Below are 25017 nucleotides of genomic sequence, written 5' to 3' on the forward strand. Positions count from 1 at the left end.
TATTCGCCAGATCGAGCACACTCAGATTATTACTTGTTCCGGTCTATACAAATTTTTTTTAACTCTAAGACATTTACTTGAAATGACAATGTCAAAAATCACTTGGATCGTTTTTTTGTAAGCAACGATCAAAACTTTTATGAATGTGAAATAATGCTACTACCAGAAACGATGACAACAGGTATTTGACCAAAATGGTTGATATATAATTCAATAAAATATTTATTTATTATAAAAATATTGTGTTTTTTTTTTCATGGAAAAAAAACGAACTTACTTTCTGAACAACCAATATATTATATTGGTATTCATGTGATATATATCAAAATTATGCCTATTCTTTCAATCTTAATAGGTATGTTGATAAATTTGAATATTTATATGATATTGGAAACTTTCATAAAGCAAACAAATGTAACTTTCATAAAAATAATAAGTCTCCTCATAAAAAATAATACAATTTGTTCATTTTTTAATGAAAATATGTTGAAAGATTATTCAACAGTAAAAAAGCCTAAGGCCCTGGAAAATTATTTGCACCTGACTCTCTTTTTGGAGAAGATCCTGTATAATGTTATACAAATTGTGCAAATCCAAGACAACAAATCTCATTGAAGGCAAAACTCTTTATCACTGTATATAGTCATCTATTCTGTCTGATGATGATAACAGTTTTGATATAAAAAATAACTTTTGTTATGCTTGTATGTTTTATAGTATAATCAAATAAAATGAATTTTTTTAGGAAGTTAACGCAAATAGAGAAAAACTAACGGAACCACAGAAACGAGTAGTCGATAAATATTTACTAGAAGCAAGACTGAGCGGAATTGATCTCTCAGATTACAATCTTCGTCACTTTCAAACTAATGCGAAAAAATTAAAAGAGAATAAGGAAAGTTATAGGTAATTGAAATCATCTAGGAAATTATGACATAATAATAAATAACAAATAAATAATGAAATAATGAATTTAGATATGTATCCAATTACAGTCAAACCTGTCTATAACAGAATCTGTATATAGAAAAAACCTGTTATTAATGGAAAATTTCTTCGATCCCTTGAATTTTTCACAAAAAGTAATGTAAATTAACCTGTGTATATTGGAACCTATCCAACGCAGAAACAGAAAGGAAAATCAGGCTGTATTAAGGAAAAATCGGTATCTTTATCTAATTTAACAAGAAGTTTACAAGAACATTTTTGCATATTTTTATTAACAGCTGTTTTTACTTAACATAAATATGTGATGTAATTGTAAGTTGTGAAACTTAACACGTTATTCCTGATGTCAGATTATGTTCTTTGTTTCAAAGCTTATTTTAAACTTTTTACATCACATTTTGTTTTACTAAAATCAAGTCGAAATATCTGCAGATAAAATGCACATCGGTCATATTACGCATCCTTTTTAAGTTTCATAAAGGATATCATGCTGTACAGACAGTAAAAAAATACTTGTGCCGTGTATAGGGAAGATGCTTCTAAACTCTGAATGTGTCAAAATTTGGTTTTGAAAGTTTTGTTTGGAAAATTTTGAACTAAAGGATACAAAATGTACAGATCCCCAAAGGCTGTTGAGAGAAATTGTGGGAAGAAATTGTTAAAAATTGACAAATAACAACTTGTGAATTTGCAACAAATCTGAGTGTGTCACAGACAGTGTTGAAATATTATATCTATTTTGAAATGGTTGTAAAACATGATGATTGTGTTTGTTCCACATGCAGTTTTTTTTTTCACTCGTGAAAAAAACAAACTGAATTGAATATAATTTTGTCAGACAAAGGTAGGCAGCTGTAAGGTTTCATTTTATTATTAAATTAGTTACTCATTTTTATCTTAGAGAACTTTTTATGGATGAATGAAAAAATTAAAATATTTGTTATTAATCGAAATTTTGTTCTAGCGGGTGATGATTGTTCGGTCAAGTACGGAGGTACCCCACTGTATTTGATCAACATTATTTTGATATACATGGTAACATCGAGAAATTTATTAATTGCATTAATTGAGGGTATTGGGAATGCCTGTATTGGGTAACCTGCATATAGTGGAAACCTGTCTATTATGGAAGAGTTGTTCGGTCCCTTGGGATTCTCTTAGAGACAAGTTTGACTGTAATTGATCTAGTGATAAACGTATTTTAAGTATTTAATAAATTGAGTAAACTATTGTGCATTAATGCTTTTGAGGTTTTTTAGGTTTCATCTCCAGATCTCTCTCTCAATGAGAATTTTGGAACAATTATATTATTTAAAATTACTTATTATGTTCCAAAATGCTTGATCAAAAAAGATAAAACTTAAATACTATGTAGTGTGATCGATTAATCACACCACATAGTGTTTAAGCAACAAATCAGAATAACAACATGGTTTCAGATTATCAAAATAAAACTTTAAGCTACACCAACTGCCATATAGTATCAGGCTATAGTTGAGTGGTAATAATTTTGAATTACTGAATAATTTATCCTAAATTATTATCATCGAACTGTAGCCCAATATTATACAGCAGTTGGTGTAACTTTATAGTAATGATATGGGTTTCGTAGGATGTTTATAATTGAAGGATAAAAGTTTTAATCTATGAAAATTTGACTTCATAAATGTTTAAAAGCTTTTTATAACAAGTTCAGTCAATTAGTCAATTTTATAGAGTTGTTAATATGTCTGAGTACATTTATGTACACACACAATTTTTATAGAATTTATATACAAATATAAAATTTTTATGCAATTTTTTGAAAATACATATATTAAGTAATTAATGAATCATCCAACACTTAATGCTGAGAACTGTTCATTTAACAGACATAATGTCTGTTAAATGAACAGTTGTTATGTTGTGTTGTGCCAACTTTGAGAATGTCTATGAAGTCGCCAATAGTCATACATGACTCAATGGTTGAAGAAGAAGATTCATTAAGTATTTTAAAGAGCTGAGTTTGATATTTAGTTATATTAAGTAAGCTAAAAGAAATTAGTTCTTTATAAAATGTATTGTTAAATACAGGGTGATTCAACAGCCCACACATTAATTTAAAGGGTTAGTAGAGATGGGCAAAATACAGTACAGTCCTGCTAGTCCGAACTAATTGGGACCAAGCCCTGTTCAGATTAGCCAAATAATTGAAATACCTGTAATGCAGAAGCAAGCAGTAAAACAGGTCTGGTGTATATAGATCCAACACCATCAATGACATCAGTGTCCCACCTTTTATTTCATCTGACTTGTACTCAATAGAGGGCGCAAACAGTTAACAAAAAAGTTTCGTAATTTTGAAATGGCAATCTGCATTCATTGTTTACCTTAAAATTATTTTAACTGTGTACAAAATGTTGTTTTTAATACACAGTCCAGAATTCCAATCAGTTGATTGATGCTACTGTGTGATTTAGCATGCTTAATTGTAGATGTTGAATGTACTGTTTGTTCTATGTTATTTTAGTGTGGTTTAGTCTGCTGCTGCAATGGCCACAAAACAGAAACACACAACATGTACAGTACATTGAAAGATAAGCTGGACGTTTTGAAAAGGCTGGACAAGGGTGAAATTACAATACAATTTTTTTTTTTTTGTGGAATTCTAAATAATTTTGTACCATTAATTTATACCATATAAACTGGAAAATATTGATACAAAAAACACATATTTTGCGAGTTAAAAAATTTCCTCTCCGCCAACCAAAACATGTTCAGATTAGCAGTGTTCGGACTAGTAGGACTCTAATGTAAACCTTTTTCTTAGAGAACTGAAGGTTATGAGTGTATCATTACCTTAATAGGTGATGTTAAAGTTGGGAATGTTGTGCCAACACAACACATTACCCTGCTGGACACAGCCTACCCACCTTGTGTGCAATTAGAGGAAGTTCCTGAAATGGTCACTGTTGACTCTTAAACAGAGCTTAGAGTGGACTCTCAAAGATCCCAAGATATAAATCAAGTCTGCTGCATCCAAAGTTCTGTTCCTCAGATTTGTCATTCATTGGCATGATGTACACCGGTGATTCCCAAACTTTTTCGATCCACTGCCCCCTTTGTTCCATAAAGTTATACCCAACACCCTTAACCTATTTTCTCTTGTGTGAGAAAGGATTGGAAATATTCTTAGGAAAACTTTTCTATGAATCTCATGCTTTGTGCACTTACCATATATTGTTCTCAACATCTGGAAACCATTAAACTCAATGTTTCTTCTTATCAGTTTAACAAAGTAAAGGAACGGCTTTCAGTGGCCCCAATTTTGCCTTTGGTCACCGTTCAATACCCTGTCTCCAGCGCCCCCTAGATTTACTCATTGCCCATAAGGGGGCGTTATTGCCCAGTTTGAGAAACGCTAGTGTACACTAACATAACAAATGATGTGTTAGGGCATTGTTAAACTTAATAATATAATAAAAACTTTTAAACATAATAATTTATATAATTTAATAAATTCACATCTGAAATATTTAGGCATTTAAAAAAATTGTACTAGCGATTTTCTATTATTTGTCATTGTCAAAAATACAATATTAACATTAAAAGCTGATTTGCATGTAAAATGGGTTCTGTAACAGCTTGCCAACATGAAACATGTAACAGCTTGCCACCTCTGCTGAAATCTACATGTAAAATCTTCTTTAAGTTCTTCTAAATGCTGGATAAATACCAGAATGTCATCATCATTTGTTTCCACAGAGGAAAGATTTGGAAACCAGTAGAATTGTCTTTGACCGAAATTTTGTTTGTACAAGGCAAATTTTGATATGAATGCAGAAATAGTTGCCTTTGCTCTGATCAAATTTAAATAATCTTCTTGCAGCTGTAGATTCATTTCATTCCATTCTTTATTTATTATATAAATCAGTTAAATAAGCTATATTAATTTTATTTGTAAATTTTCGTCTGATGGCAATAATTAGAGAGAATTTATTGAAATTTAATTTAATTTAAGATTAATATAGCTTTAAATAAGTATCTGAAGACAAAGTCCTCCCAAGAAAGGAACCACCTTTGTCTTCAGATACATATTTAATTATAATTATTGCCATCAGAAGAAAATTTACAAAAAGTTTATAAAATATCGTCACCAGGGGACAACTTTTCTAATCTACATTTACCAGCACTAGATAAAAAGCCAAAACACCTCCAAGAAGGTACGATGGAAACCAGAAGATGTCTGTATGCCACCAATTCCTTTTTTAAAAATCCTTTTATTTTTAACTGGGTGTATTTTTGTTTTTTTAAAAAAACGTTTTGGCAGCCAGTAGCCTAAAATGAAAGGTCAGTCGCCAAGAATGTATAGTCTGGAATATGAAGATAATAAATGGTGGTTCCTTTTTTGGGAGGACTTTGTCTTCAGATACTTATTTAAAGCTATATTAATCTTAAATTTCAATAAATTCTCTCTTAATTAACAAATCATCATTGTTTTCAAAAAGTGTTATAACTGAGTCAGAGGTCATAAAATCTTTTTAGACAGGTACCCTTTGATAGCCAATGAACTTCTGTGTGCAATAGTAAACAATTGAAATCTTCATTGTTTGTCACAGTTTTTGAAACAATTATCATTCAGAGCATTGCTTCTGATCTTGTTAACTGCTGTAATTACATACTGTAGTGAGCAATGAAGGCAATCACTAAGATTTCAACTAGGATTAGTCCTGTTGTCATTTTTGTCTGGGTAGAGTTTCTGTAACAAGTTGTACAATATTGCCCTCTTTTACATTAGTTCCATCTCATGAAATGTTGAGATCTAACAAATATTCTGATTTTCAATATTTCACAAAATCATCCATTATTTTCTTTCGTTTTTGCCACATTCCAGTTAATTCTGTTTTCCTTCTTCCTTGTTCTACCTCTTCTTCTTCTAGTTCAGGCAAATCAGTAAGTCTTTTCCCTGTGAAAAAGTAGCTTGATGTAAGTGCCTTATTCTCTTCATAGTCAGAGATATTGAGTTGATTGTGGCTTCAATTTCTGTCAATATAGGTCTTGAGTTCATCAGTATTTAATCTGCTTTTTCCAATTGTTTTCTTCACACATCTCTTTATAGTTTAGATGAGTTGTTCCAACTGACTTCTCCATCATGTGGCCTGTTCAATAATGTAACAGAGTATATCATCCTTTTCTTAATCGACTTCTTTACAGTTATTCTAATTAAAGCATATTCATTTGATTTCTTTAAAAATCATTATATTTGCCAAAATTTAGACTTTGTATAGACATTTTAAAGATAATTATGTTTACTGTATGGCATGTGGATTCAAAAAGGTTTGTCATCCCTGTATTAAATGTTTGCTAAATACACTACTTGTTCAGGTTGCCAAAAAAATGATGGGCTTTTGATGGTAAGATTTAATTTTTTTTAATTTTTGTCACATAACTGATTATATAAGTTTATATTTTTGAAAAATTATAAACTATATAATGTTTATTATTGAATATGAGACAGTACCTCCATCTTACTCTAAGTCTTTAGTTTTGTGCAGTTGCAAACAAATCTGCCAATATTCGATATTCAGAACTGGAACATTTGAAAAACTATTCATTATTTGGCAAAAAAAAAGTATTTAGTCCATCCCTAATTATAATGTTTATTTCATTGAATTTAAAATACTTATAAACATTTCCTAAATAACATTATATATTTTTAAAATGAAATTAATAAAATTTAATGATCTTATATAGGAAGAAAATTGAAACAGCAACAAAAATATTTTCTCATACGGTAACAGATCCCAATATTATTAAAGATATGTCAGAACAAACGTTATCGATAATGTCTGTTGACAGGTAAGTAAAGCAGTAAATTTTAAATAAAGAACTTAAAATTGTTTATTAATCCTTTGATGAGTATTCCCATAAATATATGTGATATGTATGGTGGACTCTATGGAGTAAGCCCATATATATATACACATTTTTCAAGTTTGTCTCGAGTACACTTGTATATTTACTGGCGAATGTAAAATTTTATGGATGGCTAAGGACTCTATTGACTAGGTCTAAAACATTTTCCATGTGGATTTTGTATTTTGTAAGTTTCACGAGATCTAGCATGGAATTTTCTAGCATAAAGACAAATATGGTGTCTAGTGTTCATTCATAATTGCTGTCTCCTTCTGAATAATTGAATTTTTTCAACATGATCGAATCAGAAGAAAATATTGTCTAGTTTATTAAAAAAAACACAAATTAGAAAATGAGATATTAATTTCTTTTGTAAATGTTACATATTTTAGGTAAGAATAAGCATAGTCTCTTCAAAATAGTTCTCATAGTCTCTAGAATTGTGTCTGTTCTCAAAATTTGATTAGTTGATTTTGATTAAATTTTGTCATTTTTCATAAGAGATGAAGAAATTAAAATTGTAATAAAAATTGGGGATCCATGATTTCATTTTCAAGATACATTGGGTCAATGTGAAAACATACAAGGTCGGTAACACAAGCGTAAGCAATTTTATTTTATTTTTTTTTATGCCAATGGTGACATCATTGCCTTGGTAGCAAAAAATGATCATTATAGATGACTCCTCAAAACAGTATTATTGATTTGCTAGTGCCTTGGTCCAATTCTAAATTTGTGTTTAGACAGAAAGCAAACTGTATCTAGTTTAAAAACTAACTCACACTGTGAGGAGAGAGTATCATCAGTAAACCTACTCATCAAAGGGTTAAGGAGATTAAAGTTCAAAATATTTTATTAGGAAAACATTTTCAAGTCTTCTCAAGTCAGCTTCAGCCAAAAAATCATTGTGGTCACTTATAATTTTCAATGGAACATAAAAGAAAAATCAAATCAAACAAATGCATTTAAATTTGAAATGTGATATGCTAAAGAACAACATAAAATGTTAATGTTCCATACAAAAGTAAAAATAAAAATTTGAAAATAAATAAACACAAAAGAAAAGACACAAAAAGAAAAAAAACATGCAAAATTACTAATAATCTATTCACTAAATTAAGTGATGTCAATGCTGTTTAAAACAGATTTCCAACTATCACTAAAGGCTTTCACATCATTGGTATTAATCATGTTTAAACTTTTGGATCAATTTATTCTAATTGGGAACACCTCTCTGCATTCCTTAATGAGTGTTGTCTACCATATCACTTGTTTTGAAATTACTTGCCCATTATGCCAAAGAAGTGCTAACTCTAGGCCAAATGAGCATGCTCTTTTATTTTAATAGCCAGAGACTTAGTTGTGGATCCTATGTAGTAAAAACTCTAAGCATTGGTTAACTTTAGAGCATATGTTTTTTGTATTGTATTAAGTTTTATGCTGTTTTAAATTTGAAATGTGAGATACTAATGAATTGTGCTTCAAATTTTAATATGTTTATACAATTTGGGTTTTCTTCTAAGTTCCATTGAAAATTATAAGTGATTACAATAGTTTTGTGGCTGAAGCTGGTCAAGAAGACTTGAAAATGTTTCCCTAAAAAAAAAATACAGTGGGTGATCGGTTAATGAACAGTTCAGACTGCAAACAAATCAGAAAACAAACACTTTCACGAAAGATTTTTATGAACACCTGACAGAACAAACACAAGAAGAAGCAACACTGCATTTAAGATTTGTAATTTGTAAAACTATTTTTTAATGGCATCTATATATGGTTTATGGAATGAGACTTTCACAGTTGTATACATAACCTTTTTGCACTAGTTAATTTCTGTTCTCTGAATTTTTAAGTACTTTTCTGAACTTTTTACTTAAAAAACTGATAATATTATTGGACCTAAAAAGATTGGAGTGTCAAGAACTGTGTTCACTACAGAAATTAAGCAAGAGATAATAGCCAAGGTAGAGAATGGGCAGAAAATGTCTGATGTTGTAGGCAGATGACTTCAGCAGGTCTACAGTAGATACAATCTTAGCTAAGAAAGATATAATCAAAACAACTCAAACAGATAAAGGAGTAACAAAAATCACATCTGAGAAACAAAGATGTACCATTATGAAAAAATGGAGAGATTATTTATATGTAATAACAAATTAAAAGCAAACATAGTAAGGAAAGTATATAATTTTTTATTTATTTTTAGGGGTCTCCAGAACAAATTAATAAAATTCCCACAAAAATCTGTGGTAAATCGATAATCGGTTAATGAACAATTTGGATAGCGAACATGGTCTTGGAACAGATATATGTTCATTAACCGATCACCCATTGTATTTTGAATATTGGTCTCCTTAATAAGTCGTTTTGAGTTTTTTATTTAATTGTGTTGCCAACTTTTAGGAATTTGATGAAGTAANTTTTTTTTCATGGAAAAAAAACGAACTTACTTTCTGAACAACCAATATATTATATTGGTATTCATGTGATATATATCAAAATTATGCCTATTCTTTCAATCTTAATAGGTATGTTGATAAATTTGAATATTTATATGATATTGGAAACTTTCATAAAGCAAACAAATGTAACTTTCATAAAAATAATAAGTCTCCTCATAAAAAATAATACAATTTGTTCATTTTTTAATGAAAATATGTTGAAAGATTATTCAACAGTAAAAAAGCCTAAGGCCCTGGAAAATTATTTGCACCTGACTCTCTTTTTGGAGAAGATCCTGTATAATGTTATACAAATTGTGCAAATCCAAGACAACAAATCTCATTGAAGGCAAAACTCTTTATCACTGTATATAGTCATCTATTCTGTCTGATGATGATAACAGTTTTGATATAAAAAATAACTTTTGTTATGCTTGTATGTTTTATAGTATAATCAAATAAAATGATTTTTTTAGGAAGTTAACGCAAATAGAGAAAAACTAACGGAACCACAGAAACGAGTAGTCGATAAATATTTACTAGAAGCAAGACTGAGCGGAATTGATCTCTCAGATTACAATCTTCGTCACTTTCAAACTAATGCGAAAAAATTAAAAGAGAATAAGGAAAGTTATAGGTAATTGAAATCATCTAGGAAATTATGACATAATAATAAATAACAAATAAATAATGAAATAATGAATTTAGATATGTATCCAATTACAGTCAAACCTGTCTATAACAGAATCTGTATATAGAAAAAACCTGTTATTAATGGAAAATTTCTTCGATCCCTTGAATTTTTCACAAAAAGTAATGTAAATTAACCTGTGTATATTGGAACCTATCCAACGCAGAAACAGAAAGGAAAATCAGGCTGTATTAAGGAAAAATCGGTATCTTTATCTAATTTAACAAGAAGTTTACAAGAACATTTTTGCATATTTTTATTAACAGCTGTTTTTACTTAACATAAATATGTGATGTAATTGTAAGTTGTGAAACTTAACACGTTATTCCTGATGTCAGATTATGTTCTTTGTTTCAAAGCTTATTTTAAACTTTTTACATCACATTTTGTTTTACTAAAATCAAGTCGAAATATCTGCAGATAAAATGCACATCGGTCATATTACGCATCCTTTTTAAGTTTCATAAAGGATATCATGCTGTACAGACAGTAAAAAAATACTTGTGCCGTGTATAGGGAAGATGCTTCTAAACTCTGAATGTGTCAAAATTTGGTTTTGAAAGTTTTGTTTGGAAAATTTTGAACTAAAGGATACAAAATGTACAGATCCCCAAAGGCTGTTGAGAGAAATTGTGGGAAGAAATTGTTAAAAATTGACAAATAACAACTTGTGAATTTGCAACAAATCTGAGTGTGTCACAGACAGTGTTGAAATATTATATCTATTTTGAAATGGTTGTAAAACATGATGATTGTGTTTGTTCCACATGCAGTTTTTTTTTTCACTCGTGAAAAAAACAAACTGAATTGAATATAATTTTGTCAGACAAAGGTAGGCAGCTGTAAGGTTTCATTTTATTATTAAATTAGTTACTCATTTTTATCTTAGAGAACTTTTTATGGATGAATGAAAAAATTAAAATATTTGTTATTAATCGAAATTTTGTTCTAGCGGGTGATGATTGTTCGGTCAAGTACGGAGGTACCCCACTGTATTTGATCAACATTATTTTGATATACATGGTAACATCGAGAAATTTATTAATTGCATTAATTGAGGGTATTGGGAATGCCTGTATTGGGTAACCTGCATATAGTGGAAACCTGTCTATTATGGAAGAGTTGTTCGGTCCCTTGGGATTCTCTTAGAGACAAGTTTGACTGTAATTGATCTAGTGATAAACGTATTTTAAGTATTTAATAAATTGAGTAAACTATTGTGCATTAATGCTTTTGAGGTTTTTTAGGTTTCATCTCCAGATCTCTCTCTCAATGAGAATTTTGGAACAATTATATTATTTAAAATTACTTATTATGTTCCAAAATGCTTGATCAAAAAAGATAAAACTTAAATACTATGTAGTGTGATCGATTAATCACACCACATAGTGTTTAAGCAACAAATCAGAATAACAACGTGGTTTCAGATTATCAAAATAAAACTTTAAGCTACACCAACTGCCATATAGTATCAGGCTATAGTTGAGTGGTAATAATTTTGAATTACTGAATAATTTATCCTAAATTATTATCATCGAACTGTAGCCCAATATTATACAGCAGTTGGTGTAGCTTTATAGTAATGATATGGGTTTCGTAGGATGTTTATAATTGAAGGATAAAAGTTTTAATCTATGAAAATTTGACTTCATAAATGTTTAAAAGCTTTTTATAACAAGTTCAGTCAATTAGTCAATTTTATAGAGTTGTTAATATGTCTGAGTACATTTATGTACACACACAATTTTTATAGAATTTATATACAAATATAAAATTTTTATGCAATTTTTTGAAAATACATATATTAAGTAATTAATGAATCATCCAACACTTAATGCTGAGAACTGTTCATTTAACAGACATAATGTCTGTTAAATGAACAGTTGTTATGTTGTGTTGTGCCAACTTTGAGAATGTCTATGAAGTCGCCAATAGTCATACATGACTCAATGGTTGAAGAAGAAGATTCATTAAGTATTTTAAAGAGCTGAGTTTGATATTTAGTTATATTAAGTAAGCTAAAAGAAATTAGTTCTTTATAAAATGTATTGTTAAATACAGGGTGATTCAACAGCCCACACATTAATTTAAAGGGTTAGTAGAGATGGGCAAAATACAGTACAGTCCTGCTAGTCCGAACTAATTGGGACCAAGCCCTGTTCAGATTAGCCAAATAATTGAAATACCTGTAATGCAGAAGCAAGCAGTAAAACAGGTCTGGTGTATATAGATCCAACACCATCAATGACATCAGTGTCCCACCTTTTATTTCATCTGACTTGTACTCAATAGAGGGCGCAAACAGTTAACAAAAAAGTTTCGTAATTTTGAAATGGCAATCTGCATTCATTGTTTACCTTAAAATTATTTTAACTGTGTACAAAATGTTGTTTTTAATACACAGTCCAGAATTCCAATCAGTTGATTGATGCTACTGTGTGATTTAGCATGCTTAATTGTAGATGTTGAATGTACTGTTTGTTCTATGTTATTTTAGTGTGGTTTAGTCTGCTGCTGCAATGGCCACAAAACAGAAACACACAACATGTACAGTACATTGAAAGATAAGCTGGACGTTTTGAAAAGGCTGGACAAGGGTGAAATTACAATACAATTTTTTTTTTTTTTTTGTGGAATTCTAAATAATTTTGTACCATTAATTTATACCATATAAACTGGAAAATATTGATACAAAAAACATATATTTTGCGAGTTAAAAAATTTCCTCTCCGCCAACCAAAACATGTTCAGATTAGCAGTGTTCGGACTAGTAGGACTCTAATGTAAACCTTTTTCTTAGAGAACTGAAGGTTATGAGTGTATCATTACCTTAATAGGTGATGTTAAAGTTGGGAATGTTGTGCCAACACAACACATTACCCTGCTGGACACAGCCTACCCACCTTGTGTGCAATTAGAGGAAGTTCCTGAAATGGTCACTGTTGACTCTTAAACAGAGCTTAGAGTGGACTCTCAAAGATCCCAAGATATAAATCAAGTCTGCTGCATCCAAAGTTCTGTTCCTCAGATTTGTCATTCATTGGCATGATGTACACCGGTGATTCCCAAACTTTTTCGATCCACTGCCCCCTTTGTTCCATAAAGTTATACCCAACACCCTTAACCTATTTTCTCTTGTGTGAGAAAGGATTGGAAATATTCTTAGGAAAACTTTTCTATGAATCTCATGCTTTGTGCACTTACCATATATTGTTCTCAACATCTGGAAACCATTAAACTCAATGTTTCTTCTTATCAGTTTAACAAAGTAAAGGAACGGCTTTCAGTGGCCCCAATTTTGCCTTTGGTCACCGTTCAATACCCTGTCTCCAGCGCCCCCTAGATTTACTCATTGCCCATAAGGGGGCGTTATTGCCCAGTTTGAGAAACGCTAGTGTACACTAACATAACAAATGATGTGTTAGGGCATTGTTAAACTTAATAATATAATAAAAACTTTTAAACATAATAATTTATATAATTTAATAAATTCACATCTGAAATATTTAGGCATTTAAAAAAATTGTACTAGCGATTTTCTATTATTTGTCATTGTCAAAAATACAATATTAACATTAAAAGCTGATTTGCATGTAAAATGGGTTCTGTAACAGCTTGCCAACATGAAACATGTAACAGCTTGCCACCTCTGCTGAAATCTACATGTAAAATCTTCTTTAAGTTCTTCTAAATGCTGGATAAATACCAGAATGTCATCATCATTTGTTTCCACAGAGGAAAGATTTGGAAACCAGTAGAATTGTCTTTGACCGAAATTTTGTTTGTACAAGGCAAATTTTGATATGAATGCAGAAATAGTTGCCTTTGCTCTGATCAAATTTAAATAATCTTCTTGCAGCTGTAGATTCATTTCATTCCATTCTTTATTTATTATATAAATCAGTTAAATAAGCTATATTAATTTTATTTGTAAATTTTCGTCTGATGGCAATAATTAGAGAGAATTTATTGAAATTTAATTTAATTTAAGATTAATATAGCTTTAAATAAGTATCTGAAGACAAAGTCCTCCCAAGAAAGGAACCACCTTTGTCTTCAGATACATATTTAATTATAATTATTGCCATCAGACGAAAATTTACAAAAAGTTTATAAAATATCGTCACCAGGGGACAACTTTTCTAATCTACATTTACCAGCACTAGATAAAAAGCCAAAACACCTCCAAGAAGGTACGATGGAAACCAGAAGATGTCTGTATGCCACCAATTCCTTTTTTAAAAATCCTTTTATTTTTAACTGGGTGTATTTTTGTTTTTTTAAAAAAACGTTTTGGCAGCCAGTAGCCTAAAATGAAAGGTCAGTCGCCAAGAATGTATAGTCTGGAATATGAAGATAATAAATGGTGGTTCCTTTTTTGGGAGGACTTTGTCTTCAGATACTTATTTAAAGCTATATTAATCTTAAATTTCAATAAATTCTCTCTTAATTAACAAATCATCATTGTTTTCAAAAAGTGTTATAACTGAGTCAGAGGTCATAAAATCTTTTTAGACAGGTACCCTTTGATAGCCAATGAACTTCTGTGTGCAATAGTAAACAATTGAAATCTTCATTGTTTGTCACAGTTTTTGAAACAATTATCATTCAGAGCATTGCTTCTGATCTTGTTAACTGCTGTAATTACATACTGTAGTGAGCAATGAAGGCAATCACTAAGATTTCAACTAGGATTAGTCCTGTTGTCATTTTTGTCTGGGTAGAGTTTCTGTAACAAGTTGTACAATATTGCCCTCTTTTACATTAGTTCCATCTCATGAAATGTTGAGATCTAACAAATATTCTGATTTTCAATATTTCACAAAATCATCCATTATTTTCTTTCGTTTTTGCCACATTCCAGTTAATTCTGTTTTCCTTCTTCCTTGTTCTACCTCTTCTTCTTCTAGTTCAGGCAAATCAGTAAGTCTTTTCCCTGTGAAAAAGTAGCTTGATGTAAGTGCCTTATTCTCTTCATAGTCAGAGATATTGAGTTGATTGTGGCTTCAATTTCTGTCAATATAGGTCTTGAGTTCATCAGTATTTAATCTGCTTTTTCCAATTGTTTTCTTCACACATCTCTTTATAGTTTAGATGAGTTGTTCCAACTGACTTCTCCATCATGTGGCCTGTTCAATAATGTAACAGAGTATATCATCCTTTTCTTAATCGACTTCTTTACAGTTATTCTAATTAAAGCATATTCATTTGATTTCTTTAAAAATCATTATATTTGCCAAAATTTAGACTTTGTATAGACATTTTAAAGATAATTATGTTTACTATATGGCATGTGGATTCAAAAAGGTTTGTCATCCCTGTATTAAATGTTTGCTAAATACACTACTTGTTCAGGTTGCCAAAAAAAAGATGGGCTTTTGATGGTAAGATTTAATTTTTTTAATTTTTGTCACATAACTGATTATATAAGTTTATATTTTTGAAAAATTATAAACTATATAATGTTTATTATTGAATATGAGACAGTACCTCCATCTTACTCTAAGTCTTTAGTTTTGTGCAGTTGCAAACAAATCTGCCAATATTCGATATTCAGAACTGGAACATTTGAAAAACTATTCATTATTTGGCAAAAAAAAAGTATTTAGTCCATCCCTAATTATAATGTTTATTTCATTGAATTTAAAATACTTATAAACATTTCCTAAATAACATTATATATTTTTAAAATGAAATTAATAAAATTTAATGATCTTATATAGGAAGAAAATTGAAACAGCAACAAAAATATTTTCTCATACGGTAACAGATCCCAATATTATTAAAGATATGTCGGAACAAACGTTATCGATAATGTCTGTTGACAGGTAAGTAAAGCAGTAAATTTTAAATAAAGAACTTAAAATTGTTTATTAATCCTTTGATGAGTATTCCCATAAATATATGTGATATGTATGGTGGACTCTATGGAGTAAGCCCATATATATATACACATTTTTCAAGTTTGTCTCGAGTACACTTGTATATTTACTGGCGAATATAAAATTTTATGGATGCTAAGGACTCTATTGACTAGGTCTAAAAACATTTTTCCATGTGGATTTTGTATTTTGTAAGTTTCACAAGATCTAGCATGGAATTTTCTAGCGTAAAGACAAATATGGTGTCTAGTGTTCATTCATAATTGCTGTCTCCTTCTGAATAATTGAATTTTTTCAACATGATCGAATCAGAAGAAAATATTGTCTAGTTTATTAAAAAAAACACAAATTAGAAAATGAAATATTAATTTCTTTTGTAAATGTTACATATTTTAGGTAAGAATAAGCATAGTCTCTTCAAAATAGTTCTCATAGTCTCTAGAATTGTGTCTGTTCTCAAAATTTGATTAGTTGATTTTGATTAAATTTTGTCATTTTTCATAAGAGATGAAGAAATTAAAATTGTAATAAAAATTGGGGATCCATGATTTCATTTTCAAGATACATTGGGTCAATGTGAAAACATACAAGGTCGGTAACACAAGCGTAAGCAATTTTATTTTATTTTTTTTTATGCCAATGGTGACATCATTGCCTTGGTAGCAACAAATGATCATTATAGATGACTCCCCGAAACAGTATTATTGATTTGCTAGTGCCTTGGTCCAATTCTAAATTTGTGTTTAGACAGAAAGCAAACTGTATCTAGTTTAAAAACTAACTCACACTGTGAGGAGAGAATATCATCAGTAAACCCACTCATCAAAGGGTTAAGGAGATTAAAGTTCAAAATATTAGGAAAACATTTTCAAGTCTTCTCAAGTCAGCTTCAGCCAAAAAATCATTGTGGTCACTTATAATTTTCAATGGAACATAAAAGAAAAATCAAATCAAACAAATGCATTTAAATTTGAAATGTGATATGCTAAAGAACAACATAAAATGTTAATGTTCCATACAAAAGTAAAAATAAAAATTTGAAAATAAATAAACACAAAAGAAAAGACACAAAAAGAAAAAAAACATGCAAAATTACTAATAATCTATTCACTAAATTAAGTGATGTTAATGCTGTTTAAAACAGATTTCCAACTATCACTAAAGGCTTTCACATCATTGTTATTAATCATGTTTAAACTTTTGGATCAATTTATTCTAATTGGGAACACCTCTCTGCATTCCTTAATGAGTGTCGTCTACAGTATCACTTGTTTTGAAATTACTTGCCCATTATGCCAAAGAAGTGCTAACTCTAGGCCAAATGAGCATGCTCTTTTATTTTAATAGCCAGAGACTTAGTTGTGGATCCTATGTAGTAAAAACTCTAAGCATTGGTTAACTTTAGAGCATATGTTTTTTGTATTGTATTAAGTTTTATGCTGTTTTAAATTTGAAATGTGAGATACTAATTAATTGTGCTTCAAATTTTAATATGTTTATACAATTTGGGTTTTCTTCTAAGTTCCATTGAAAATTATAAGTGATTACAATAGTTTTGTGGCTGAAGCTGCTCAAGAAGACTTGAAAATGTTTCCCTAAAAAAAAAATACAGTGGGTGATCGGTTAATGAACAGTTCAGACTGCAAACAAATCAGAAAACAAACACTTTCACGAAAGATTTTTATGAACACCTGACAGAACAAACACAAGAAGAAGCAACACTGCATTTAAGATTTGTAATTTGTAAAACTATATTTTAATGGCATCTATATATGGTTTATGGAATGAGACTTTCACAGTTGTATACATAACCTTTTTGCACTAGTTAATTTCTGTTCTCTGAATTTTTAAGTACTTTTCTGAACTTTTTACTTAAAAAACTGATAATATTATTGGACCTAAAAAGATTGGAGTGTCAAGAACTGTGTTCACTACAGAAATTAAGCAAGAGATAATAGCCAAGGTAGAGAATGGGCAGAAAATGTCTGATGTTGTAGGCAGATGACTTCAGCAGGTCTACAGTAGATACAATCTTAGCTAAGAAAGATATAATCAAAACAACTCAAACAGATAAAGGAGTAACAAAAATCACATCTGAGAAACAAAGATGTACCATTATGAAAAAATGGAGAGATTATTTATATGTAATAACAAATTAAAAGCAAACATAGTAAGGAAAGTATATAATTTTTTATTTATTTTTAGGGGTCTCCAGAACAAATTAATAAAATTCCCACAAAAATCTGTGGTAAATCGATAATCGGTTAATGAACAATTTGGATAGCGAACATGGTCTTGGAACAGATATATGTTCATTAACCGATCACCCATTGAATTTTGAATATTGGTCTCCTTAATAAGTCGTTTTGAGTTTTTTATTTAATTGTGTTGCCAACTTTTAGGAATTTGATGAAGTAAATTTTAATTATTATGATTTTCTATTGTGGTATATCGTCATTACCGCCACTATAAAAGTTTTCTCTAATCTCTTATATGCAATTTAAGATACTTCTCTAAAATATAATAAAATTATAATTATAATTAATTATAAATTTTTTCATTTGCAATTTGTTTTTTTAAACATTTTATTTTATTAAAATAAAATAGAACTAGTCCCAGGCGAGGACCTTGGGTGGTAACACTAAATCCATTTATTTATTATCCGTTTATGGAATATTGTGAAGATCGTTTAGAGAGATGGAATGTCTGGCGTGCATTCAATTCGAGAGGATCGCGGGAAGATAAAACTCTGTCTTGTAGTCTTGAAATTGAAGAAATGAGATTTCTTAGGTAATTTTTTAAAAAATTAATAAATTAATCATTTGTGTTTTCTTTTGTTGAATTTTTGTTACATTAATAAAAAGCAACACACATTTATGATTTAATAGGAATGATCAAGCAAACCTTCTTGGATACGAAACATATGCTGATATGTCTATGGAAACAAAGATGGCAAACAGCGTCCAGAATGTACTTTCCATGATTGCAACGTAAGAATATTGAATTTTTGTTTTTTTTTTAAATAAAATATATCAAAACTTAAATTGAAAAATGAATATTTATTGCAAATATCTCTAGTTTAGGTTAGAAAATAACATTAAAAAATCTGTAAAAAGTTTATTATTATAGATTTAATAATTTATAATAATAATATAATTTAAAAATGTCAAGAAACATTATTCTGAAAATGTCTTTGAGTGTAATTCATTCTGGAAAGCAAAGGATAAAAACTGATATAAAACTTGTGGGCTGCAATTTGAAAAAACTGTACACCTATTGAACTAATTGAAGACCTATAAATAATTTATAGGTCTTCAATTATTTCTAGTTTGCACTGGAAGACACTTTATTTCAATTCAAAAATTTTTCCCAAAAGGTGTTAGATAGATTACTGACTATTGTTAAAGGAAAAGTATGTTGTCCCTGTACTGTACTGTACAGTACAGTAGGAAAAGTATGTTGTCCCTGTCCCTGTACTGTACAGTACAGTACAGGGACAACATACTTTTCCTACTGATTTAAGGTGGAGAGCATATATTTTAAATTAAATAAATTAAATATACATTGTATGACTGGGAAATAAGAACTACTTGAATGTAAATAATGAAAACATTCTAAAAGTATTTCTTTATTTCTACATTTTTATGCATAGCTTTATATTTCTTTGTAATCACTCTGAATTGAGACCAATTTCATACCAAGACATATTCGTTCCTGGTTGTGTGGAAATGCAGCATCAGTGGCATTCACAGAGAGGTTTTGACATCATTCTACTATGGAAAGAACACTACTACTTGGAGTCAGCATTGTCTTGACTTTTCCATTGTGGTAAAATTCCACAAATGAGTATTTAATCGGCTGTGTTGCTTTGGGTTGATAATTTTTGTATGTTAATGCAGCTGTTAACATAATCTGATAAACAGTGAGTGCTTTCAAAATGTTGTAAACCATTTTCAGTGGTCACAACAAGACACTAAAATACTTTTGGGAAAAATTTGCAAAATTGATACTCTGTCGATGGAAATCACTGGATGATTTTCTGCTATGATTATCTGTGATCTGTTGTTTTTTTAGTCACGAATTCAATAAGCACATGTTATTGATCTTTCTGACACAGTCTACTTGAATTTTTTTGATTTTGAAGATCCAGTGCGATGCAATTGCATATACTGTGGCTACTGTCTCATGTCTTGCAAACAATTCATGTTTAATCTCCTGATGAAATGCAATCCAAGAGAACTCATTGCTTTTCTTTCGTGATGTTCCAAAAAATTTAATTTTTCTATCTGATTCACAGCTGCTGTGTAGAGTAATAAACACACCCAAACAACCATAAAACACAGCAAAAACTTTAAAAACAAATAAAAAATGTTCTAGTTAGTAATGACCTTCCTCGAATAGAATACATAATAGATTGCCAAATGGAAGTTTAAATGCTAAAATTCTAGAATAGAAAATTCAAACTTGGTGATCGGACTATTAACCAATTATAAAAAAGGAAACAAACATGTGACATTATATAGTTATATTTTTGAATTTGTTTAAACACATTTTGCTATCAGGCAATTAGTTTTTTGAACATCTGTAACTATTTTTGACATCCACCTTGCATACAGTTTGCGATATTTTGTGATGCTTGAAGTGTTCCTAGTTGCATGCTATAAAGAACAAGGTATATGAGGGGTGTCCGATATTAAAGGTACAAGCCAAAATTACACTAACATTTATAATTAAAGAAAATATTTAGTACATTCCACAAGAAAACTACATACTTTTGTTTATTTCTTGACATAATCTCCATAAATGTTGAGAGATTTATCCCAGCATGGCACTAGTTTGAACATCCCTTCATGGTACTGTTGTTTGTCATGCTGCTCAAAGTAGTCCAGAACGGTGTCTTGCCATTCCTCTTGATCCTCAAAGTGTTTCCCCACCAAAAATTTCTTTAAAAGTCTGAATAAATAAAAATCTGAGGGGGCTAAATCTGGACTAAACAGAGGATGTTGCAGGACCTCCACTTCCACTGTGTCAACCATAGTTTGGTTTGATTTGACGTGTGGGGTCTTGTGCTATCATGCAAAAGTTTAATTGCTTTGTGTAATCGTCCCAGCCTTTTCCTTCTAATGGCTCTATGCAATTTCTGGGAGTTTTGCAGTATCTGTCACTGTTAATGGTTGTGCATGGTTTGAGGAATTCACACGAGTTAGCCTTCACCATCCCAGAATATGGTGGCCATGGTTTTGCGGGTAGATGGTTGAGTTTTGAAATTTTTTTTACTGTGGAAGCTGAACGTTTCCATATAATGGACTATTGTTTCCTCTCTGGGTGAACTCATAAACCAGGTTTAATTTCTGGTAATGATAATTTCAATGAAAGGATTCCATTCCCTTCCTGATGGTATCAGGTGAGATGTTAAGGAACTCATCCGATTGGTTTTTTGTTCATTGGAGAGCATTTTCAGACCCAGGAAGCCAAAACTTTGCATAAGTTTAGATTGCATGTGATTTCATGAATACAACTCTTAGAAATGCCAGTCATTGCAGCAATTTCACAAACTTTAATGTGACAATCTTCCCTAATCAAACATTTGACAATTGTGCAGTTGTCATCAGTGTGTGAGGTCCTTGATCTGCTTCTTTTCTTCTCTGGATCATCATTCAGCTCCATTTGTGGCACCAAATGCTGATTTCTTTTCGGCCTAAAACATTTGGGACATTAAAGCCCTTTAATCTGTGATGAATTTTGCTCTGATTAAGTCTTTTGGCTTGCAAAAATCTGATAACTCCACGTACTTCACACTTTTGAATACTATGCAATTACACACACCATGTTTGTTTGCTTCCCAGAAGCTAAATTAATACAACATAACACTCCATACTCTACTACTATAATTTATTATTTAGTATAAAATAGTAAAAATGCGAGACAATTTTTCAGACTGATAGCCCTTGTTTAACGAGAGCACTATCTTGCTTCTGTTATGCAGAAAGTGGTCTCATAGTTGGAAACAATTATTATGCTTGAAATTGAAAACTATTTTGATGAAATAAACATTTTAAAATAGTTTTTCATCTTTTGAAAATTATATTGTTGAACAGCAAAGATAATGTTCAAATCCCAGATTGTTGAAATCCTAATAGTTTGTGCTAACCACAAATAATTATTTAATGCTCCAGCCCATGAAAATAATGCTTAGAGTATTCAAATTTGAATGCGTGTTAAAATTTGCATATTTAAATGCACATGCAGATTTTATAGTTTAAAAAGTAAAAACATAAAATTATGTGAACATTTTTTTGAGTCATTGTAATTCTTTGTAGTCTTGTTCTAGAGAAATTAAAGTTGCATCTACTACAATAAGGTAAATAGACACAAGTGATGGTGTTCCCCTAAAACAAAACAATTTTTGTTTTCACGAGGTTTTGACTGCCAGGCATCTAGGTTAATGACCTTGTTAATTTGAGGTGGACGAGTGGATGGATGAAATAGAGATGTTTTCTTTCCGAGAACACAACACGGATTTCCAACTTTATGGACGTGTGCACTCTAGGCAGATCACAATATATAGTGTGGTTGGAATTTTTCCTCCATATACTCCTCCCCATCCAAAGTGTATACAGTAGACCCCCCTATAACACTGTAGATAATTCTGTGTTATATGAATTCCATGTTGTATGAGTCACTTGGATTTTACAAATACGTGTACCGGGCTGTGAATGGCTCACATATTTGAAAAATCCAAGTGACTCGTACAACATGGAATTCATATAATACGGAATTATCTAGTGTTATAGGGGGGGTCTACTGTACTTATTTTAATAGAATAGTTAAAAGAGAATATGTATTTTAAATAAAATCTATAATATTTCATTTTGGTCAGTTTGACTAAAATGTCCTTCAAAAACAATCACTACTAAAAACCAAAAAAACAACACAAAGGGTGATTTGGATTTGAAACTGTCAAACAAGGATCTTCCAGCATTATTCTGGAAATTCCAGAGACAACAAATAAAATGATACTGACAATTTAGGCTACAGAATTGCTTGATATAAAAATAGGAATGAAAAGTCTGTTGTACAAACAGTCTTCTTAATTTTCCCTTTAGGCATGTTCGTATAATTTTACTTTTGCCTATTGCTAAATTTTGTCCTCAGTTTAGAAAATGGAGATTGACATGTTTTTCTTAGTGTTAATAGATGAAAATAATTGTTTTTATTTTCTTGCATGCAAATTTTTGCCATTTATTTCACACTATTTTAAAACAATCGATTATTTATGAAAAGAATTTTATCTGAAAAGACATTAATATTAAATGCTGTAATGAAAACTTGCTTATAAAACCATTCATCCGTATTTTAATAAATCTTTATTTGTATAAAACACAAATGAAACATGTATTAACCCCTGGTTTCAATCTTAAATTGTGATAACTAAAATTTGAAAAAAAATCACACCAAAAGAAAATATTATGAACATATAGAAATACTTAAGGATAAAAAAGAAAATAGAATTAATGATAATGTTTGGTTAAAAATAAATGATAGACGGTATGAATATGTTAGTATAAATATGTAAATTAATTGCTGTTGAAGCAATAGTAATAAGGTTTTGCATAAATGTTGTCTTTCATGTGGTTTGACATTAATTGTGTAATTTATATGGTGGAGTATGTTTATGGCTAAATCGACCATAGAAAAGATGTACGAGAAAACGTTGATTTGTATAATTGTGACGTCTTTGTTGTCATTTGTAAACTTTTTGCGTAATTTTATTATTTTGTTAACCCCAATTGAAGAGGGACTCGGAAAAAGGAATCCAAAATACATTTTGGGTACATTAGTATATAATGATTTAATTTTAATTCATATTACAGTACAATTTAGATATTAAATAAACTTTGTTTGTAAAATTGTATTCACTGCTATGATAAGCCCTAAATTATTAAACTTAGGTTATAACAATTCAAGATACAAATGAAAGCTTAGTAAGAGATGCAAATCTTTAGAAAGTCTGCTTTGTTCTTCAAGTATATTCAAAGTTTACGGATCTATGTGTTTAATTACTAAAATTAAGCCTGGATGATAAATTAATTTAAAATTTACAAGTAGAAGAAATGCATTTCCAGGACTTTAATAATTATAATTTTAAATTGTACCATCACCAGAATTTTTTAAGCAAATTTTTGCAGTAATGTTATTTTTAATTTGCAACGTTATTGTTCCCGTTGTGCAAGAAGGACGAACACAAAGACCTTGTGTTTTTTTAATTTTAAAAGGTTGTTTAAGCCAAACAGTAAACCAATTATCGTTTTTCCTATACTATTTTTATGCTAATTTGGCAATTATTTATCATTAGTTGAACTGCTCATTTAGTTTTTATTATATCGAAGTATTGTTTGAAAATTCCAAATTATTAAATTATTTTGATGAATAAATAGTTTATCATACAAATTGCATTACTTTTCTGTAGATATTGATATATAATGTTAAATTTATGTTAAGAAAATATAATAACAAGCAATTCTTTTTTTTTCTTTGTAAGTATTCATGCAAAAAGCAAAGCAACAACAGAAAGGGAATTAAATGAATTACAAGAATTTGCCTCGAAAAATAATTTTACAGATAAATTGCAAGTTTGGGACATTCATTATTGGAAGAGATGGCAAAAGGAGGAACTCTACGGGTAAGTTACGAAAACATTGTAAATTAGATTAACTGATTATAAAATAATTAAAAAATTGAACTGTTTTAGATTTATATGAAGAATATTTATTTCTCTTTTATTTTATTAGAAAAAATATAAAAATGTTAAGTATTCTTGGTTTATAATTATCCAATATTTGTTGTGATGATAATGGATGGATGATGCAACTATTGCATCACACTTTAAAATATTATATTAGAAAACAGAATATTTCTGTAATAAATCCTAAAAGGACAAAATTTTTTTAATAAAAATTAAGACAAAATCCATCAAAATGAATCACCTTTACTCACTTTCAGTTTCAGGAACTATATCTTTACATTATTGACTTTCTTTTATAGGTTACTTGTTTGAAATTATGTGTTTAAAAGACATTTTCATGTCTAAATGCTATTTTTATCACTGGCTGACAGAGAAGTAGCCTGAAAAGAAAGAAAGATCTTTGCTAACTTCATG

At 29.9% G+C, this 25017-nt stretch overlaps 1 protein-coding gene across 1 annotated transcript in view; it reads left to right on the top strand.

The window, feature by feature from the left end:
- The window catches only part of LOC111627513 (probable cytosolic oligopeptidase A), a 52858-nt gene that overhangs the window by 17936 nt on the left and 9905 nt on the right, over positions 1-25017 (top strand). The window contains exons 5-9 of the mRNA XM_023371102.1: positions 746-906; positions 6682-6786; positions 18465-18647; positions 18746-18847; positions 24400-24540. Coding sequence (XP_023226870.1) covers positions 746-906; positions 6682-6786; positions 18465-18647; positions 18746-18847; positions 24400-24540 — 692 coding nt within the window. The remainder of the gene's footprint in view (positions 1-745; positions 907-6681; positions 6787-18464; positions 18648-18745; positions 18848-24399; positions 24541-25017) is intronic.

This window comes from Centruroides sculpturatus, unplaced genomic scaffold (assembly GCF_000671375.1).
Source record: "Centruroides sculpturatus isolate CEXI.00-Female unplaced genomic scaffold, Cexi_2.0 scaffold354, whole genome shotgun sequence".
Lineage (NCBI taxonomy): Eukaryota > Metazoa > Arthropoda > Arachnida > Scorpiones > Buthidae > Centruroides > Centruroides sculpturatus.